This window comes from Embiotoca jacksoni, unplaced genomic scaffold, assembly GCF_022577435.1.
Source record: "Embiotoca jacksoni isolate LCO1_2020_lvr unplaced genomic scaffold, fEmbJac1.0.p SCAF_13, whole genome shotgun sequence".
Taxonomy (NCBI): Eukaryota; Metazoa; Chordata; class Actinopteri; family Embiotocidae; genus Embiotoca; species Embiotoca jacksoni.
This window is the reverse complement of record NW_027185263.1, coordinates 15,891,065-15,910,330: the sequence shown is the minus strand read 5'-3', so window position 1 is coordinate 15,910,330 and position 19,266 is coordinate 15,891,065. Positions and strand designations below refer to the sequence as shown.

General features: G+C 38.8%; 1 protein-coding gene across 2 annotated transcripts; it reads left to right on the top strand.

Moving 5' to 3' along the window:
- Positions 1 to 10: 10 nt before the first annotated feature.
- Positions 11 to 12,498, top strand: tm7sf2 (transmembrane 7 superfamily member 2). 2 transcript variants are annotated; one of them, XM_069146898.1, is made up of 11 exons: positions 11 to 80; positions 1,448 to 1,554; positions 3,124 to 3,320; positions 3,907 to 3,961; positions 4,436 to 4,630; positions 6,014 to 6,117; positions 9,224 to 9,343; positions 9,453 to 9,621; positions 9,705 to 9,785; positions 9,974 to 10,096; positions 11,858 to 12,498. In XM_069146898.1, the coding sequence occupies exons 2-11, from the start codon at positions 1,482 to 1,484 to the stop codon at positions 12,016 to 12,018; spliced, it is 1,278 nt and encodes a 425-aa protein (XP_069002999.1). In that variant the 5' UTR covers positions 11 to 80; positions 1,448 to 1,481; the 3' UTR covers positions 12,019 to 12,498. The 2 variants fall into 2 exon arrangements, with proteins under 2 accessions (XP_069002999.1, XP_069003001.1); XM_069146900.1 differs by lacking the exon at positions 11 to 80 and adding an exon at positions 135 to 810.
- Positions 12,499 to 19,266: the final 6,768 nt, after the last annotated feature.

Here is a 19,266-nt window from a genome sequence, read left to right as displayed (position 1 = left end):
TCCGTCTGCAGGGTGCTGGAAGGGTGTGCAAGAGTGCCATTGATGCCCACAGTCCCTTTTACACCTCCACCCACACGCCGGTAAGACACTCGTTGTATGAAAAGACATACAGCTTTTTACTCTTTATATTTGACATATTTTCTGGTAAATTTTGAGTTTCTCTCTCGCGTGCGTGCATATGATTTCACCATCAGCATTGTAAAGGGACTGAACGGCCTTTGACTCGCGTTTCATCATAGAAATGTCACAGCATGGACACGCAGGGAGCAACAGCAATTTGACCCGAGCTTTGTCTCTGTTATGTATGATCATGACCGCAGTAATACTACACTGGTTCATGAAATGTGAAAAAGTTACCTCATTTTAAAGATAATTACTTTTTGTTGACACTTTAAACGTCTCATTGCTTATTCTCTTGATCTTGTTTCAAAATGTTTCCAGGTCTGTCATATTTTATCTGCCTGTTTATTTGTGATCGACTACCTCTAGAATTTCCTTTAAATATTTAAATACATGAAGGCAGCTTTCCCATTGGGTCAATGGGCTTTTCATTAAGGATGCCCTCTGCCTGACAACTCTGCACCTGTGGAAGGAAGTACTCAGATTCTCTACTCAAGTACAAGTAGAAATACCACCATTAACTACACTACAAGAAAAAGCCCTCTGGTTAAAATGATCTTACTATCCGTTGTCTCACTCTCCTGTTAGTCTTGTTGCAGAAGTTAAAAGGATGTCATTGTGTAAATCCCAGTAAGTCTTCACACAGGTTAAACCTGAGCAGGTGCAGCCAAACTAACTGAAAACACCTGTGTGAGTATAATTCACAATAATGAATATTGTGTAGGTTGATCATTAGCTATTGACTACTGCTGTTAGATAATTGTAGTGGAGCAAAAAGCTCAGAAACTACAACTGCTAACAAGGTTTACACAGGTATTTAAAATGATGTGTACGCCTGTTTAAAATGGTCTTGATATGTAATACTTTACTTCAGAATGTAATGCATTAAGAGAGCAATGTAATTGTGGGTTGAGCATCCTGGTTATTTGTTGCACATGTCAACATCTCATTCTGGTTTCAGAAACCTGGATATGGTTTTGTTCTAATTTTGCTATCTGTAGTACTCAAACAGAAACCGGTCTAACTTTGCATGTAAACACCTTTTCTAGGTTTCTGAACACTGTGCTGGTAAAGAACTGAGTTTTTAAAATGGTAGAAATCAAAGCACAGCTGATTAGAAACCTGAATACTGTTATGATCATGCATAGAGGATATGGATAACCAGGTTTCTCATGTTAACACTTAATATGATGAAAGCCAGGATACTAATGTGCATGTAAACACACTTAATGTCATCACAAGGTGCTGTTACTTGGAGGAAGCTGTGATTTGTACTACTTGGTATTGCCAACTAATTACTGCTTTATATTTGCTCCTCTGTGTCTAGATACATTTTCTAATCTTGTTACCGGAGCGCAATAATGAGACCAAACAGTCAAGCACTCAAACACAGATCATCACCTGACACTGAGAGGGAATTTGGAGGAACCCTGGGTGAGTCAAAGCAGTGCGTCTTACCATCACAACTTTGATATGATTGAAGATGACATCACCTGTTTGCAGCAGGAAAGAAGAAAATAAACAACATTTTCCATCAGTATATTCTATTATATGTCAATACTTCTATTTACACATTTAGAGTTATTCTGTTACCTCGTGTTGCCCTACAGATAAATGCTGCTTTTCAATAGACATTAAAGGCAAAGCTCAAGCGAAACATCTTAGTGAACAAAAGCTGATTATATAAAAGGTGGTGATATTACCAGCTAACATGCAAAATAATATTTATACAAATGTGCTTTTTATGATAAATAGATGCTGTTTAGATTTGTTGTTTTATTAAATTGCACAAATCAGGTCAATGTCCCTCACAGTTTGTTCAGTGGATCATAAAACAGTTGCCACAATAAGAATAATAAGATGTTGAATCTTTCAGTACAGAAAAGATCAGTAGCTTCACAGCATGAGCCCCATCAACACGGGACTGTTCATTACAGCTTCAATTGAGAATCATCACAGCCCCCCAAGTCAGATTTGTCCTTATAGACACAAAATGAAATGAGAGAACAGATACATCACAGCTCTGTGTGTGTGTGTGTGTGTGTGTGTGTGTGTGTGTGTGTGTGTGTGTGTGTGTGTGTGTTGTCTGTCTGTTGTGCTCTTAAAATTGGGCTTCAAATTCAATTTGCTTTTCAGTTATTTTAAAAGGAAAATCCTGTTTTTGCTTTGACAGTGAAGCTCCTCCACAGACCTGAACTGTCAGTCAGCTAATTCAATTGTTTTTCTACCATGTGGTTCTTTGAGAGGCTTCAATTATTTACAGATAACATACATTTTCAGTTTTCATCTGATTCAACAGAACAGTCTCAGGGGTTGGGCCGTTTTTTCTGTGATGCCGTTTCACTTCTTTTTATATCTTCAGTGCTTCGGGCTGTTGCCTCCTCTGTCGGTCAGGCTGTCAAAACACACATCCAGCCTTTAATGTACAGTGAACCCTCGTTTTTCGCGGGGGTTACGTTCCAAATAGAAACCGTGATAGGCGAAATCCGTGAAGTAGTAACCTTTATTTTTTGTACAATTATTATACAATGAAATACTCCATAATACATTGAAACCAAAGAACAAAACCTTTTTACAGGCCCAAGCATTTGTTTAACAAATAAAAGTACTGTATAAATGTTTTTTTTACAAATAACTACTGTACTGTAAAATAATAATTTTAATCATCAATACGAACTGAAGGCTTCAAATTGCTGAGATCAGCACCGCCCCACTGCGACCCGAGTCATTGGATTAGAACGGGAGAAAATGAAAAATGATTATGAAAAAAAATACAAAGTACAGTCGGACAAATAGTGACTCGCGTGTATTTCACTGCTCTTCTGACTGAGCCGCTGCATCCTGACTCCGCTCTGTAGCGTTTTTTTCTTCTAAAGCCCGCGGTTTAGCCAATCAGAATGCAGAACACAATGCACGATGCAAATCTGTGAAGCAGCGAGACCGTGAAAGGTGAACCGCGTTATAGCGAGGGTTCACTGTAAATTCTATCTGTATTCCTCTCAGGTGCCATATGCATTCCCATCTTTCTTCCGCTGACGGTGCTATTCCTGATCTGTGTGAGTCAATGTCCTGACGCCAGTGTGCTCCAGTGGCCCCCTCCTCTCCCCTCCACTGACCAGCTGTGGGATCATCTGGCCCCCGTACTTCTGCTGGGATGGATCGCTCTGCACGCCCTCCTCTATTTGATGCCATTGGGGAAGGTATGGCACGTTCATTAGCCTGGTTCAGCATAAACTTACATCGAAACTGACCGTGGCTTTGATTGTCTTCTGTGTCTTAAAGTAAAGCCATGGATAATTAATGACAAACATTATTTTATTGCATCATGGTATAGGGCTAGGTAAGAATCTATACTAATAAATGAAATCATTATCATTGTCATTAAATGAATAAAGAAAATTATCATAAAAAAAAAAATTGCAAAATTAGTTATTAAAGTGAGACTTTTGCTGAACAGTGGCCACCGTGGCCACAAGTGGTTTGTTTTCACTGTACCCTGATTAATAAAAGTTTTTAAGCCAATACTGATATTGATGTTTTAGAGTTTTAAGAAATTACATAATAAAATTTCAGCCACTAATTTTCTTTACACAACCCACAATACACAACACAATAAGGTCTTTACACAACCTTATTTTGATAAGGTTCCCTTAAAATAGTTTTTACATATAATGTATAAAAATGGGTCACAGTTGATTTCAACTTACCGAATGTCTCTCTAGTTAACACGAGACATGATTTGTGTTTTATTCTGTTAAGATTGAAATTCAGTATTTTTGCTTTCAGGTGTCTGAAGGATTAGTCCTTCGAGATGGAACACGCCTCAAGTATCCAATAAATGGTATTGTTCAAGCTTTATTGCTATTGATCAGTAAATATGCAAGACTCATAATACATTGCATGTTTTATTTTTATGATAATTTATTTTAGGGATTTAATCTGTTTGTGTTTAAGAAACTTTAATTTAAATCCATTAGTCATAACTTAAGTGTGAAGTGTTATAGCGCTAATAAGAAATATTACATCTGCAATATTTCACAGCTAGGTGTCAGTATTACACATATCTGAAGTGTAAATACTGTGCTCTTGTTTTTCAATGCCGATTGTTGTACTTTTTTTTTTTTATTCTTCTTATTTTTTATTCTTATTGTAAGGAAGATCTAAAAGTCATGTTTGACCTATTCTGCCAGGTGTGACCTTGCACTAAAGTTTACTTTTGTTACACAACTCCCAACTCTGCCTGCTTTTTTTTTTTTTTTTCATACCAGCCTCCTTCGGGCTAAAGCATTTACTTTTGTTTGTTTCTCTCCCTCAGGTTTTCATGGCTTGTGCATCAGTGGCGGGTTGCTGATGCTGTTGCTGGGGCTCGGGGCTCCTCTGGGGCACCTGTTTGAGCTGCTGTTGCCTCTGGCAGTGTGTGCAATAGCGGTCTCATTCCTTTTCTCCATCTACCTCTACATCCGCTCGTTCTGGGCTCCTTCGCATGCTCTTGCTTTGGGGGGCAACACAGGTGAGAAGTTGAGATTGATCATTAAAGGAAGATTCCACACTAAAATAATGTTTAAAACCACATACAGTACTGGCAAAGCACCGTGTAGGCCTGGTTCATTGTGTGGTGGACGACTTTGGTATTCCCCGTGGGTAATTGTCTAACTTCCGAGCTCTACGGCAGCTTGAAGGCATCAAGCATCAATGCCCTCCTTCCAGAAAGATGACCCTGCTGCGCCAGCTGCACGGTGCTGTTTCTGTGAAGGCATGCAGTATTGTGAGAACCTTACTTTTACAACAGTTTGTGAAAAGAAAAAATTAGCACATGCTATAAAGTAAAGTGTAGGCTGGAGAAAGCAACAAAAAAAAAAAAAAAAAAAAAAAAAAGGAAGAATTTGTGACTAAAGAAATGGATGGTAACAAGGTAACAATGTAGCATTTTTAACCATGTTAGCGGCACGGCTCATCTGCATCAGCTGTAGTTTGTGTTCAATGCTAATAAGCAAATAGCAAAATAGTTAACGAAAAATTTGAGTAAAAAAATTATAAACTAAACTAATGGTAATGAATCTAATAAACACAAAAACTGCTAAGCATCAGTTTGTTAGCATTGTCAGACTGAACATATTAACCTTTAACTTGAAGCACCGCTGTGCTCACAGGTTGCCTACCCAAAGAGCTGCTAGCGGCACAGACTCTTTTTTATTATATTATATTTATTATTTAAAATGAAACAAAATAGAAAACACAGTTGAGTCACTTGACCTGAATGATATTTCTCAGCTACAGAAGCTCTCAGTGGACCATTAGTGTTCCTCATTATACATCCCTGGCCTACATACATGTTTACACGGCATGAATCAACCTAAAGCAACAAGTTTAGTGCTCCTGTTCTGAGAAATGTACAAAAACATTCAAGGAAACCCAGTAAAACTTGCAATGAACTGAATATTACATATCAATACAGACATTTTCACAGCTTACATTTTAACTTGTCATAGCAGGAGGAGCTCAGGTGGAACTAATATTGCTAACAAAGTTTCTGTTTCTGCGTCACTACTGGAACTGTTGGACTGGCACATCTAAATGGAATACAACCATCAATTACATCTTTTAATTACAGCTATGCTTTTTCTTGTTTGACGTGTCAAAATGTCTGCAGTGAAAAAGACCTATTACATCGAACAATGCGTGTATCAGAAGGTGGATTTACTGAATTTGAATGTTAGAAGAGAACAGCTTTTGAGTACAAATGAGTTTCAGCAAAGTGCTCATGAACTGTTAACCGCTGATTAAGTCCCTTTTTTTTTTTTACAGCATGCACCTGCTGACACCACAAATACAGAATAATATGTCATTTAATTGTTTTTTTTTTTTACGCATTTATCCCACTGTTTTATTTTAGGAAATCCCCTGTATGACTTCTTCATCGGACGGGAGCTAAACCCACGGATTGGAAAGTTTGACCTGAAATATTTCTGTGAGCTCAGACCGGGTCTGATTGGCTGGGTGAGTGGACCTGCAGCAGTGAACTGATCACTTCACTTCAGCATACTTTAAAGTTCAAAATCCAGACATCGATTCAAGTTTTGGGCTTTAGGCTACATTACCGCATTTGTTAACCTTCCATCACCCCTCTCCGTGCCCAAGTAGCAGAGAGAGTGCAGGGCAGAGGGGTGGTTTATTGGAATATGTTAGTCTAGTCTATTTCATTGATCCTTTATCTGACTGAAATTCTCAGCTCTAAAATATCAGCAGCCTAACTGTGCTGTGTATTGATAAACCACATTGTATTTATAAATGATCCTATTTGCCCATATCCTCAGTTAGAAAATAACAAATTACAAATGGGTTTCGGGTTAAAACCTTTTCTATACCGCACCTTATTTTGAAGTCACAAACTGGCAAACGCATTGACTAAATGCCAAGAGCAGTTATGAGTTTATTTTATTTAATAGCTGTCACGTCCTCACAATTCAACAAAACAAAAGAAAGAAACATTTTCTTAAACCACCAGAAATGGCAAATATATGTTACATAATTGAAATAAGAGGCTAACATTTCTATTTTCCGTATTCACAGTTGTGTCTTAAGCCACTCTGTTTATTTAAACACGAAGCTGACATATCTCAATCTGCATCCATCCATTCTCTATACACACTATATCTTATAGACGATCACATAGTGTTGGAGCCTGTCTCAGTTTACATGGGGCAAAAAAGCAGGGTGCATCCTGGACATATCAACAGCCATCACACACAAGTGCATTAATGACCACTAATACTGGTTTTTGTTTAAGAACTCAAAACGACCAACAGGTGGCGGTGTTGCTCTCCTCCGATCATCCATAATAATTTGCAGTCTGTGAGTTTGACTCATTCAGAATCAGAATGTTATTTTCCTTGATGACCTGAAACAGTGAGAGATGTATTAGGGGACAGAGGTGCACATCATCATCTGGCTCTGAGTCATCGGACCAAATAAGACGAAATATAGATTTCTCAGTGAGAATTACAAATAAGATTTCTGAAATTACAACAAGGTCCGAACGATAAAATGATAAAAATGATAAGAATGATAAAAAGCAGCATGCAGACAGTAAAGGGATCCGGTTTTGCTGGAAAATGTTAATGCAGATGAGTCTGTTTCTCTCTCGGCATTTACAGTAAAAACAGTGAAACCTTTGCACATCTGAAAGCTTTAAAGACGTGTGCGTAGGAGAGCACAGAAAAAGCTTCCACCAACTGGCTACAGACAGTGTGTGGGATATTTTGGTTTCCTGTTCAATGCTGAAGCTACTTACTTATAACATTCAGTGTTTTGCCATTGTTGATTAAATCCCAAATAATAAGCCATGAAAAGGCAAATTCTCCTCAATTATTTAAGGGATTGTTTGGAATTTGGGATGAAAAGAAATCCAAATACTGCTTAAACAGGATTGTTTAAAAATGAAATATAACATTTTTATTGTCTCAATCCATGCATGTGTATCATCCATCCAAGAATGACAAAGAAAAATGGCTTATTCAACACAGATATCGATGATAACTGTGTACTGATTCCAACAAGGTCCTTCTCTTAGAAAGCCTTTAGCAATAATTATGCATAATTTTGAAGGGGAAAAAAACCATGAATGACAGCTACAGTTGCATTGATTAGTTATTTAACCGATAAGTTGAATGGCAGGGAATTGATTTACAGAGCAGTCCTCACTGTAATAACTGACACACACATTTCTTACTCGCTCCGGCTCTGTACTTTAGCACATTCAATTTGACATAAAATTATGGATTAAAGTGCAGAGTGTGGGCTTTAATTTGAGCCCCGACTGTGTGTGGGATATTGTATATCCATAATTAAAGTCCCCCTCTGCTCAAAAATATGTTTTTCTTTTTGTTCCTAGAATTGAATGTTTCAGCTTCACTGAGCAAGCTTTAAAATGTTCACATTCATGTGCTGCAGAGGGAAAGTTGTCTGTGCTCATTGAATACATCATTTTAAGGGGCGGGTCTATGAACATTACAAATAGCAATGCTCCAATATAATTTTCCACAAGTGTGATGTGGAAATGATGTGAGAATGGACATTTTGTGTCGAGCAGTTACATTTCTGAAATAAAATACATTTCCATGTTCACATATTCAGATTTAATTTTTTTTGGAATTAGAGGGATGTTATTATGAAGTGATTGTATAGATTTTTACAAGATAATTGTCAAAAAAAAACACATCAGACAAAAATTATTATTCAAAGTAGAGTATTAAATATATATCTTAAAACATGGCTGGAGGGGATATTTTAAACAAAAGCATTTGGACATTTGGCTACTAAGTTTACGCACAAAGGTCTCAGTGTGAGTGACAATTGCAATTTAGATTTAGGTTGCCTGCCAATAAGAGGAGTTGTCATGGTGACTAAGTGAAGATCTAAATTAGGCTCAAAATTTCTTAATTTTTTTTTTGTTGCTTAAATCAACTGTAGCATTCATTCTATAACTGCACAAAGGAAAACTGGGAATTGACCTGCAAATGACCTGGAAGGCTGAGGAGACCAAAGACTCAGGAGTCCTCTGGATGAGTGGTTAAAATTGTGACTTGGCTCTTTAATGTAGTATACATTATTTTATTTCAAATTAAATTGGCTAAAACTCAGAGCCTGAAGTGAAAAAAAACAACATTTGTCCATTTGTGATTTATTACATGCTTTGGCGAGATACTGGGTTCATTATGTTCTATTAATACTGCATGTTAATAATCAGTTTATCATAGAAGATAATTTTAAATACAAACTGACAAAAGGTTCAGAGGTTCCTGCATAACAAATGTGAATATTAGCTGGTTTGAGTTTTGCTGCTCTGATAAAATAAGACATTTGAATGGTAATTTTGCAATTTTCTTACATTTCATGGACCAAAATAAAGATAAATTAATTGGCAGAATATTTGATGAAAAGATAAGTGATAACCAGCTGCATTTTAGGCTGTGTAACGTTACACCCGATCACACCTTTTTTTTTGGTACTTCTGAACTACTGGATTGAGTTTGTCTGACAATACTTTGGAAATGCCGGTGAAACATATGACCAGTTATTTCTGATCATATTCACGTCCCCTCAGGTGGTCATAAACCTCGGCATGCTGGTGAAGGAGGCGGAGCTTCGAGGTTCCCCTTCCCTGGCCATGATACTGGTGAACAGTTTCCAGCTGCTGTATGTGGCAGACGCTCTGTGGAATGAGGTGAGGAGGGTCAGCAGTGTCACACCTGAATTCTTCATTTAGTCCTGCAGAGCTCCATCTTTGTACCATTAACCACTATACTTTAATGTTAACTTCACTGTCTTAACAGGAGGCTGTTCTGACTACCATGGACATCGTGCACGATGGTTTTGGTTTCATGCTGGTCTTTGGTGACTTGGCCTGGGTTCCCTTCACATACGGCCTGCAGGCAGTCTTCCTGGTTGTTCACCCGCAGGCCCTGACTGCACTCAAGGCAGCAGCTATAATAGCACTGAATGGTAATCGCGTGTCAGCTCTTTCATTAGGCTGAAATGTTTTATAGTAAAGTATTAATAATGAAAATGTTCCTGTCCACCATCAGGTCTCGGATATTACATTTTCAGAAAATCCAACTCACAGAAGAACCAGTTCAGACGAGACCCAACTCATCCGAGTGTTGCAAGTCAGTCATTTTTCAAATTTCCTCTCAATATTTTCTAAATCAGCACAAATACACTGAGATATACTCACATTTTATTTCTAGTTATGTCTCAGGCTCATTTCTTCCTCGCATCAGAATAGAGAGGGAGACGAGGAGTCGATTTGTAAATGTTATTCTGAAGTATTTCTCTCCTCCACGCCTCCTTACAGGACTGGAGACTATTGCCACAGCAACAGGGAAGCGGCTGCTGGTGTCTGGCTGGTGGGGTCTCGTTCGTCATCCCAATTACCTCGGTGACCTCCTCATGGCCCTGGCGTGGTCCCTGCCATGTGGTAAGATGGCTTTAAAGCCCACTTCCTCAGTTGTCTTTGGCGTAACACAGTCACAGTCTTTATGAGAAAATGTTAAAGAAGTCAAGAATAAGAGATAGATTATCATTGATGAGTACTGATCAAGTCCAGTAATATTTAGTACAGGAACAGATAATACTAGTTGGTGTTTTTAACCACTTTAATCTGTACCTGAACTCCAGCTGGACTACAACACAATTTATCATTGTGAGAAAGATAACAGAAACACTACAGTAATGCTGCCCTGCTGTAAATGCCGTTAAAGCTTGATGAAGCTCATAATGCCCAATTTATTTTCTCCTGCTGATGAATCTAAATGGTCAGTTTAAAGGAGTAAGTTTGTTGTATTGTCAATTCAATTCTCCCTCAAATGTCTTTTAGTCAGTTTTGGTCCATGTTTTCCAATACAACTTTCTGAATGCTGTATTGTTTGGGCCAGATTAATGGTTACTATTAAACAGTACTTGTGCCAATACAATACAAGCGTTTTATAGTGGTACGATGACGTTTTTTACTCATTTTCACAATCAGCAGATAAGGACCATAAGTAACATTCACGTGGAGATGTGCTTGTGGTCAGTGAGTATATTTACTTTTAGTTCGGTTTTTGGTCTCCACCACCTCCAAAGAAGAATATCCATCTCTAGCTGGAAAATTACACTTTAGCTAACTCTGTCTGCCTGCTTTGTCCAAAAACGACGCCATGTGAGCAGCAAGTTTGCTCCAAAACAGTTACGTTGCAAATTAGAGAACCAAAACAATAAGCAGAAGCACAGTAAATAGCTCACAAGAGTTGAAAGTAACTCATGCTGGGTTATAATTCAGTATAAATTCATCACCACGACTCTTTCATTTTCACTTGACCCATTATTATAAGAATATTGATTACTGTTGCTTTAAATCAAGTGTCAGATACAAAATAAGGAAATCTGACAGCATTTTAGCCCGACTTTTATTGACAGTTTCTGAATCTCTGTGCGACTGAGACATTTTGTCTGAAAAAGGTATTGATGTTTGCTAACCAGCGTCAGCCATTAGAATTTTTCCATATTTCCTTCTGGTCCTTTTCAGTAATTGTACTGTATCTGCGACAATGCAGCGACAATAAAGGCAGCAGCAATTTGTTCCCTTTGTTCCTCTGTAAACTGCCTTATGTTCCCATGAAAAGTCCCTTCCTGAAATAGTGACTGTCAGCCTTTTGTTCCAGCTGACACATACTGCTTATTGGTATTGAGCTCTATGTGACTCACTTGTGTAGCTGTCTTAGTAACTGAGATGGATACTGTAGTTTCTGCCTGAACTGCTGCTGCAAAAGTTACAATTGGCAAAGATTATGCACCAAAAAAAACAACACGATCCCATATTTCAGATATAAAAGTTGCGCTAACAAAGAGGCAAATTGGTCACATGTAGATCCCGAGTGAAAGACAAAGGGTATTCATTTTGAAGCACTAAGTGCCATCTAGAATGATGATGGAGATGAATCAGCACTGAATATTAGGAGCTTAATCAAACAGGTATTTACTGCAGGGCTTTTGTATAACAGAGTGAACAGAAAATGTGCAGCTATTTACAGAGAAGGCTGTTCGTTTGATTACAGCTTGTTTGATGTAAATCACGCCACAAACGCTGATGTCAGTAACAAAAGAACGTGCTTAATCCTTCATCAGTGAATCATAAATCTGACGTTATGTTGTGTTTGTTTGTTGTTTATTGTTCAATGTATGCTTCTTTGTTTTTTAGGATTCTCACATCTTCTGCCCTACTTCTATGTCATATACTTTACCGTCCTGTTGATTCACCGAGAGGACCGCGACGAGAGACAATGCAGGGCCAAATACGGGCTGGCGTGGGACACCTACTGCCGACGAGTGCCCTACAGGATCTTCCCTTATATATACTGAAAAAAGCAGACGGGAGGAACGGGACCAAAAAAAAAAGTACAGCATACAAAAGTACAACAAAAACTTAGTAACTTGGAGTGTAAATCCCTTTTTGAAAACAGAGACGGCAAATGATAAGTGGTGCTGCGCCTGGGAATCTGCAGTGGAGATCACAATCTTAACCAGCCTTGATTTGTAAGGCTGCATCTCAATTACAAATGATTCATGACCACTTCTCACTTTTTACATTTTGACTTTGAAACCTAGCAGCAATACACTGTCAGACTCATTGATTCTTGTACATGTCTCATTTGTAAAGGGGGGTTAACATCATATTTTTGTGAGAAAATATGGAAACACATCGATAAATAATGCCTTTGTTAATAAAAAAAAATTAAAAAAAAGACTGTCACAGCATTTCTTTTTACAATGTATTCTTTTTTTGTGAAGTGTATGAAGCCTCTGAAATGCACTTGAAATAAACAAATACCAAACTGTAAATTGTGCTTACAAGACAGTTATTTGAACTTTTCTGAACATTGTGGGAAATAAAATCAAAGTACTTTAATATGAAGTAGCTCTGATATCATTACTGTCCATTATATATGTAGAAAAATGTATATTCCTTTGTTTGAAGCTGTGAATCTCCACCTTTGGGAGAATGACACATCATTCTTAGGCGGCTGAACGACCAGAGCAGCTGCCATCTTCACAGCGTGTCACTTTTTAATAACCTTTTCCAACCTGCTATCATCATCTAGTTTTAATGGATTCCTTTTCCAACCTGCAAGCCTCAATAGCAGATGTGCACAGGCTTTTTTTTTAAACGTCTGTCAGGCTTCGGCTATGAATACGCTTCGCTTCAAATTACTCAGAAGTAACAAAAAGTACATGGCGTGTATTAATACAAGTAAATGCATTCAGAGACTGCTAAAAAATGGCCTGAAAGAACTGTTTCCTTCTTGAAGTTTTACATCAGAGCAGGTTGATTCAGTGTGGAGGTGGCTCATTATTACTGAACTGCTTCATCACTCTGAGAAAAGTTTTTGAATAGGTGCTCAATCAGTAGCAAATCTTCCATAATGGTATGTTATTATGGTCAACAACTTGGTTCGTGTGGCACTTTAATGCTGTAGTTTTTCTGTTTTGTTGCCCTTTTTTTTCAAACAGATTGAAAGCCCTCTTCTATTAGCAGGTGATGCAGTTCTGTCTAAAAATAATGTATGTATCATTTTTGCCCTTTTCCATTATAAATCACCCTGCATTACACTGCAAATTATGTTTCTCTCACATGCAGTGAGACGTGTGCACATGGATGGCTGAGCACTATTGATGCACAACTTTATTTTTAACCTTTTAAGCCCATTTACAATACAGTTGGCCTCTGGCCCCGCCCACACACGCTATTTTCTGTTGTTTTTCATCTGCTAAGTGCTAATTAGGGACGGGCTTGTACAGTACATCCAGAAAGTATTCACAGCGCTTTGCTTTTTCCACATTTTGTTATATTACAGCCTTATTCCAAAATGGATTAAATTCATTTTTTCCCTCAAAATTCTACACACAACACCCCATAATGACAATATGAAATACATTTTTTTGAAATTTTTGCAAATCTATTAAAAATCAAAAACGAAAAAAATCACATGTACATAAGTATTCACAGCCTTTGCCATTACACTCAAAATTGAGCTCAGGTGCATCCTGTTTCCACTGAGTGTTTCTACAACTTGATTGGAGTCCACCTGTGGTAAATTCAGTTGATTGGACATGATTTGGAAAGGCACACACCGTCTATATAAGGTCCCACAGTTGACAGTGCATGTCAGAGCACAAACCAAGAAATGAAGTCCAAGGAATTGTCTGTAGACCTCCGAGACAGGATTGTATCGAGCCACAGATCTGGGGAAGGGTACAGACAAATTTCTGCAGCATCGAAGGTCCCAATGAACACAGTGGCCTCCATCATCCGTAAATGGAAGAAGTTTGGAACCACCAGGACTCTTCCTAGAGTCGGCCGCCCAGCCAAACTGAGCGATCGGGGGAGAAGAGCCTTAGTCAGGGAGGTGACCAAGAACCTGATGGTCACTCTGACAGAGCTCCAACGTTGTTCTGTGAAGAGAGGAGAACCTTCCAGAAGGACAACCATCTCTGCAGCACTCTACCAAGCAGGCCTGTATGGTAGAGTGGCCAGACGGAAGCCACTCCTCAGTAAAAGGCACATGACAGCCCACCAGGAGTTTACCAAAAGGCATCTGAAGGACTGTCAGACCATGAGAAACTAAATTATCTTCTGATGAAACAAAGATTGAACTCTTTGGCCTGAATGCCAAGCGTCATGTCTGGAGGAAACCAGGCACCGCTCATCACCTGGCCAATACCATCCCAACAGTGAAGCATGGTGGTGGCAGCATCATGCTGTGGGGATGTTTTTCAGCAGCAGGAACTGGGAGACTAGTCAGGATGGAGGGAAAGATGAATGCAGCAATGTACAGAGACATCCTTGATGAAAACCTTCTCCAGAGCGCTCTGGACCTCAGACTGGGGCGAAGGTTCATCTTCCAACAGGACAACGACCCGAAGCACACAGCCAAGATAACAAAGGAATGGCTTCAGGACAACTCTGTGAATGTCTTTGAGAGGCCCAGCCAGAGCCCAGACTTGAACCTGATTGAACATCTCTGGAGAGATCTGAAAATATATGTGCACCGACGCTCCCCATCCAACCTGATGGAGCTGGAGAGGTCCTGCAAAGAAGAATGTGAGAAACTGCCCAAAAATAGGTGCCAAGCTATCATACTCAAAAAGACTTGAGGCTGTAATTGCTGCCAAAGGTGCTTCAACAAAGTATTGAGCAAAGGCTGTGAATACTTATGTACGTGTTATATTTTTGTTTTTTATTTTTAATAGATTTGAAAAAAATTTAAACAAACTATTTTCACTTTGTCATTATGGGATATTGCGTGTAGAATTTTGAGGAAAAAAATGAATTTAATCCATTTTGGAATAAGGCTGTAACATAACAAAATGTGTAAAAAGTGAAGCGCTGTGAATACTTTCTGGATGCACTGTATAACACCATGAATGTCTATATGGTGACTAGATCTATAGTGACAACATAAGCGTCTCACCTTGTGTATGTGCTTATGTTATGTATGTGTGTGCATATGCAGTATGTGCTGTGTATGTATTTCCCCACAACTCTGTTACTTTTATTTCTCAAGTGTAACTCGTGTGCAATTTACCATTATTGTTATTTAATTCAGACAGCTAACGTTTAAAATGTTTACTACAGCAGCAGAATAGTCTTAGTTTGGCGTCGATGCTCCGTCCTTATCACTCCCTGTAAATGTAATAACAGAGATATTGGGGTGTGATGAGCAGATATCTTAAACCTCCTGCAGCCTGCAAAATGTCATAGTATAGTATGTTGTGTTATGTGTGAACAGAGGAGAACCCAAAAGCAGACACAGATGTGGGAATAAGGAATAAAAAACAGATTTATTGAATATCATTACATTACATTACATTTCATTTCATGAATTAGTGGCGTCGTTGGTATCCAGGTAGAATGAGTTTTATGTCTGTGCAGGCAGAGTTCAGGCTGCGTAGTCAGTGAGGGGAATTCAGGCTTGAGTGTACGAATAAGGTGTGCAGAGTGGCTCAGGCCAGGGATGTGTGTGTGCTGAGTCCAGCAGAACATTGTCTGGGAGTGTGAGGTCAGGTGTCACTCAGAAAATAGCTGTCCAATCAGAGAAGATGCTCATTAATATTAATGCACCTCGGGTACACCCACTAAAAACAGCTTGTTCTCACGAGAGCTCCACTGAGAGGCTTTAGTGAGGTGGTGTAAAATGGCGTTGGTAATGGAAATATCTTCATGAGGATGTCAGGACTATAAATAAAGCACCAGAAACATTACAATAAGGGACCTTTAAATGGACCGCCTAATTGGGAAGGTGTGCATATTCGACGATTATGGAGTACGAGGCATGTCCCAAGATGCAGAGTGGAGCAGCTCGAGTTGGCTCAATGAACAACCTCACAAGCGTCGCTCCGTTTATAGGTCATAGTTTGTGTTTAAACTTAAGTTTGAATGTAATTTCACAACATATGTTCAAAGCCATTGCGCCTACCTGATATTATTGGAGATAATTTTATCAGAATTTCAGGAGCAGGACCACACCTCAAACACTCCCCTTCCGGCCATGTGCCTATAAATACCTGCCCATCCAGCACATCTGTCTGTTACTGGCCTATGTGCGCTGCTCCCATTGTTCATGCCCCACCCACCCGCTTGTCTTTCTATTTTTTCTATTATCTCTGTGATTCTCATAAGTACCAATGGGATCTGCGAGGCCCGAGAGCCACAGTGGATTCTCAGCTGAGCCTTACCCAAACCGCATGTCTTGCTCAGCTCCAGCGCATACCACCATACCATAATTGATAAATTCTGTTCATACTCAATTGAGGTGGAAGTTCTTTCTAGTGAAATGACATATAATCCCAATATGTCACTTGAATGAAGCCATCTAAAGTCACAACCACTTAAGTTAAGATAATGACAACTTGCCTGCATAGTGGTAAAATATTCTTATAATAACTGACTGCCTCAGTTTGTGTGAACAATGAGAAGTTGCTATTGCCCTTCATATAAATTCATGTTAATTTTCTTCATATGTATTAATGTTCAAGTGTTAAACCACCATTATCACCAGTATTAAAGTCTCATGGAAACAACTGCACAGCTAAGCCTCTGATATAAAAGCCTCCGGGCCTCATTCATATAAAATATACTTTGATTTGATCTTAAAATTGAATCCTAAAATTACATATGAGCAGACCTGTCCGATTAAAAAGACCATTACAAGCGAATAACGCTCTCTAAATTTGCCTTAAAAAGCCCTGAGGAACTATTAGACCATGCATCACTAACCTTCATTTTTACATATCATTCCTGTCTCACATTAAAAAAAAAAAAAACTGATCAAAAACACCAGCCAAGACATTATTTTTAATTTTTTTATTTCACTTTATTAATTATTTTTAAACGCTATTACTAGAAAATTAAGTTAGTACAGAAAAAAACCCTGAATTTCACTCATGATCACGTGATTGTGCATATGTGAAACATGTATTTTGGCCATAGGAAATATGGTTGTGGAACATGTTCATGGTTAAATGTCTAAAGCCCATGTAGATCGCCATGTAAAATACTTGTCCACATATTTTCCCCATGTTATCATATGTTGCAACATTTGGTAAAAATGTGTCATACGTGTGATCACGTGTTCCATGTGGAAAACATTAGGAACTTGTGTTTTCTCCGTAGGGGCATTTAGTTGCAAATGCAAGTGATGGATAGTTATATAAATGAAGACAGCAGCTGACAGCCAGAGTGAGTCACGCTCATGTTTCTGTCTGGACAGACGATCCACAGTCCAAATAAAAACACAAGTGTGAACAGGTTTGACACATTCTTGGACACCAAAAGACGCCGTTAAGATAGCACATCTGCTCCTTCATTCTTCAGATAAAAAAAAAAAAGAAGCGCAGGCAACATTTATGATCAGAAAATGGTCCTTCTACAGTATGAAAAGAGGGATTTGGTTGATTGATTTGCGAATAATGTGGCAAGTTCATTTCTGAGTTTTCAAGGGAAAATTGTCACAATGGATGTGGAAAGTCTGAATAAAAAAATATCCAACCAAAGCCATTTTTCATTTGGCAGGAATATGAGTGTAAAGACAAAAAGACTACTTATTTTTCCTTATTCTCCTTTTAATATTTTTTTAAAATTTTATTCTTAAGGTTTAATTTCCTGTTATGCTCGTCATGCATCCTCAGTATCTCCTCTTTGTCATTCTTTTATGTTGAATCATTAGTGTAGTACTATTACAGTAAAACCTCACATGAAACTCGGATAGCATGTTTATTTACAAAGTGCAAGACCTAAACATGCAGTATGTCCTTCTGATTTCACTGTATGCCTTTCTATACAGCCAGAATAATATGCAACAGCATAGAGGGTCTTGCATAATAATGAATGAGCACAATATGAGTGTGCATCAGTGTGTCTGTGCGTGCGTGCGTGTGTACACTTGCCAATACATTGTGTATGCCAATCGTGACGTTTCAAGCCTATCAGTTGTGTCCAGTTTCCATGGTAACATCTCTCTGAGAGAGCACAGACGTAGGAGAGAGGGGAAAGGAGTTGAGACAATTATCGTGGTGGAGGGTGCTGAAAGAGGAAGAGCCCGGGATGAGGAGTGTGAAACAGTGTGGACCGTGGGATGAGACACAACGAGAAACAGATGCATGTGTTGTGAGTGAGCAAGCGTGAGTGCGTCTGTATCCTGGGGTATAAGCAGGTGTCATGCAATACAGGGATTGGGGTTGTGGTTGTCATGACTACATACATGAATTTGTTATAAATGTGCTTGGATGCAATACTTCTCTTTTAAATGCATTGTGCAGAAAAGCAGCGCTGCCAGGCATGTGCACCAACTTCTATTGGATTTCTCTGTGGTTTGAGTGAGAGCCACCGAGTGAGTCAACAGGAATTTCTAATACAATTCAGTTTCCATGGTGACAGCGGGGAACGATAGGTCCTTTTCAAACAAAGGGAAAACATCAGCTTAAAGCCTCGTTGTTTCTCTGTTTTCTGTCTGAATGATTGTTTAGACAAGTGATAACCCGGCAAACCTTACAGACCCTGCAAACGAGTCCCTGAGTCGCCTTAGGCACACTCAGCGTTTTGTGTTTTTTTTGTTGTTGCTGTTAAAAGCAGAAGAATAGGGATTATCAGGGAATTTAAAAACATTTTAATAGCTGCAGTGACATTTTTATGTCTTTTTGTAAAGATGAACTCTGTCAGCTTAGTTTTGTTATGTATCCTAATAGGCAGGCAGCGCCCTGTAATTTGACACATTAGTATTCTGGAGGTGCAGACATTAATGAAAGGCTATCATAGTCTCTTTGCTGCCTCTCCACTAGGAGCTCTTTTCATGATGGGGGTATTTTATTGGAATTCACTTATTCTGGTGCCTTTAAAGAGGTTGTGAGAATGCTTCTGCAACCACTTCTGAACGCAGCTGTTTTTCAACAGCTTTCAATGTGGCAGTTCTTCTTTTATCCCCCCCTCCCCTCCTCATCCTCAGAGTTATACTTCTCTCCTTTGGAGAATATTTTTCAGCTCTGGTGTTGGCAGAGCGTCGCCTCTGCTCTCACAGATGGACAAAACACTGAGCCTCAACAGACAGGAAATAA

Bases quoted from the DNA above. Each gene is read 5' to 3' on its own strand.
- tm7sf2 (XM_069146898.1), top strand. From the start codon at position 1,482: ATGAGACCAAACAGTCAAGCACTCAAACACAGATCATCACCTGACACT. The intron at 1,555-3,123 runs GTGAGTCAAAGC...TATTCCTCTCAG, and splicing joins GGAATTTGGAGGAACCCTGG to GTGCCATATGCATTCCCATC. The intron at 9,622-9,704 runs GTAATCGCGTGT...GTCCACCATCAG, and splicing joins AGCTATAATAGCACTGAATG to GTCTCGGATATTACATTTTC.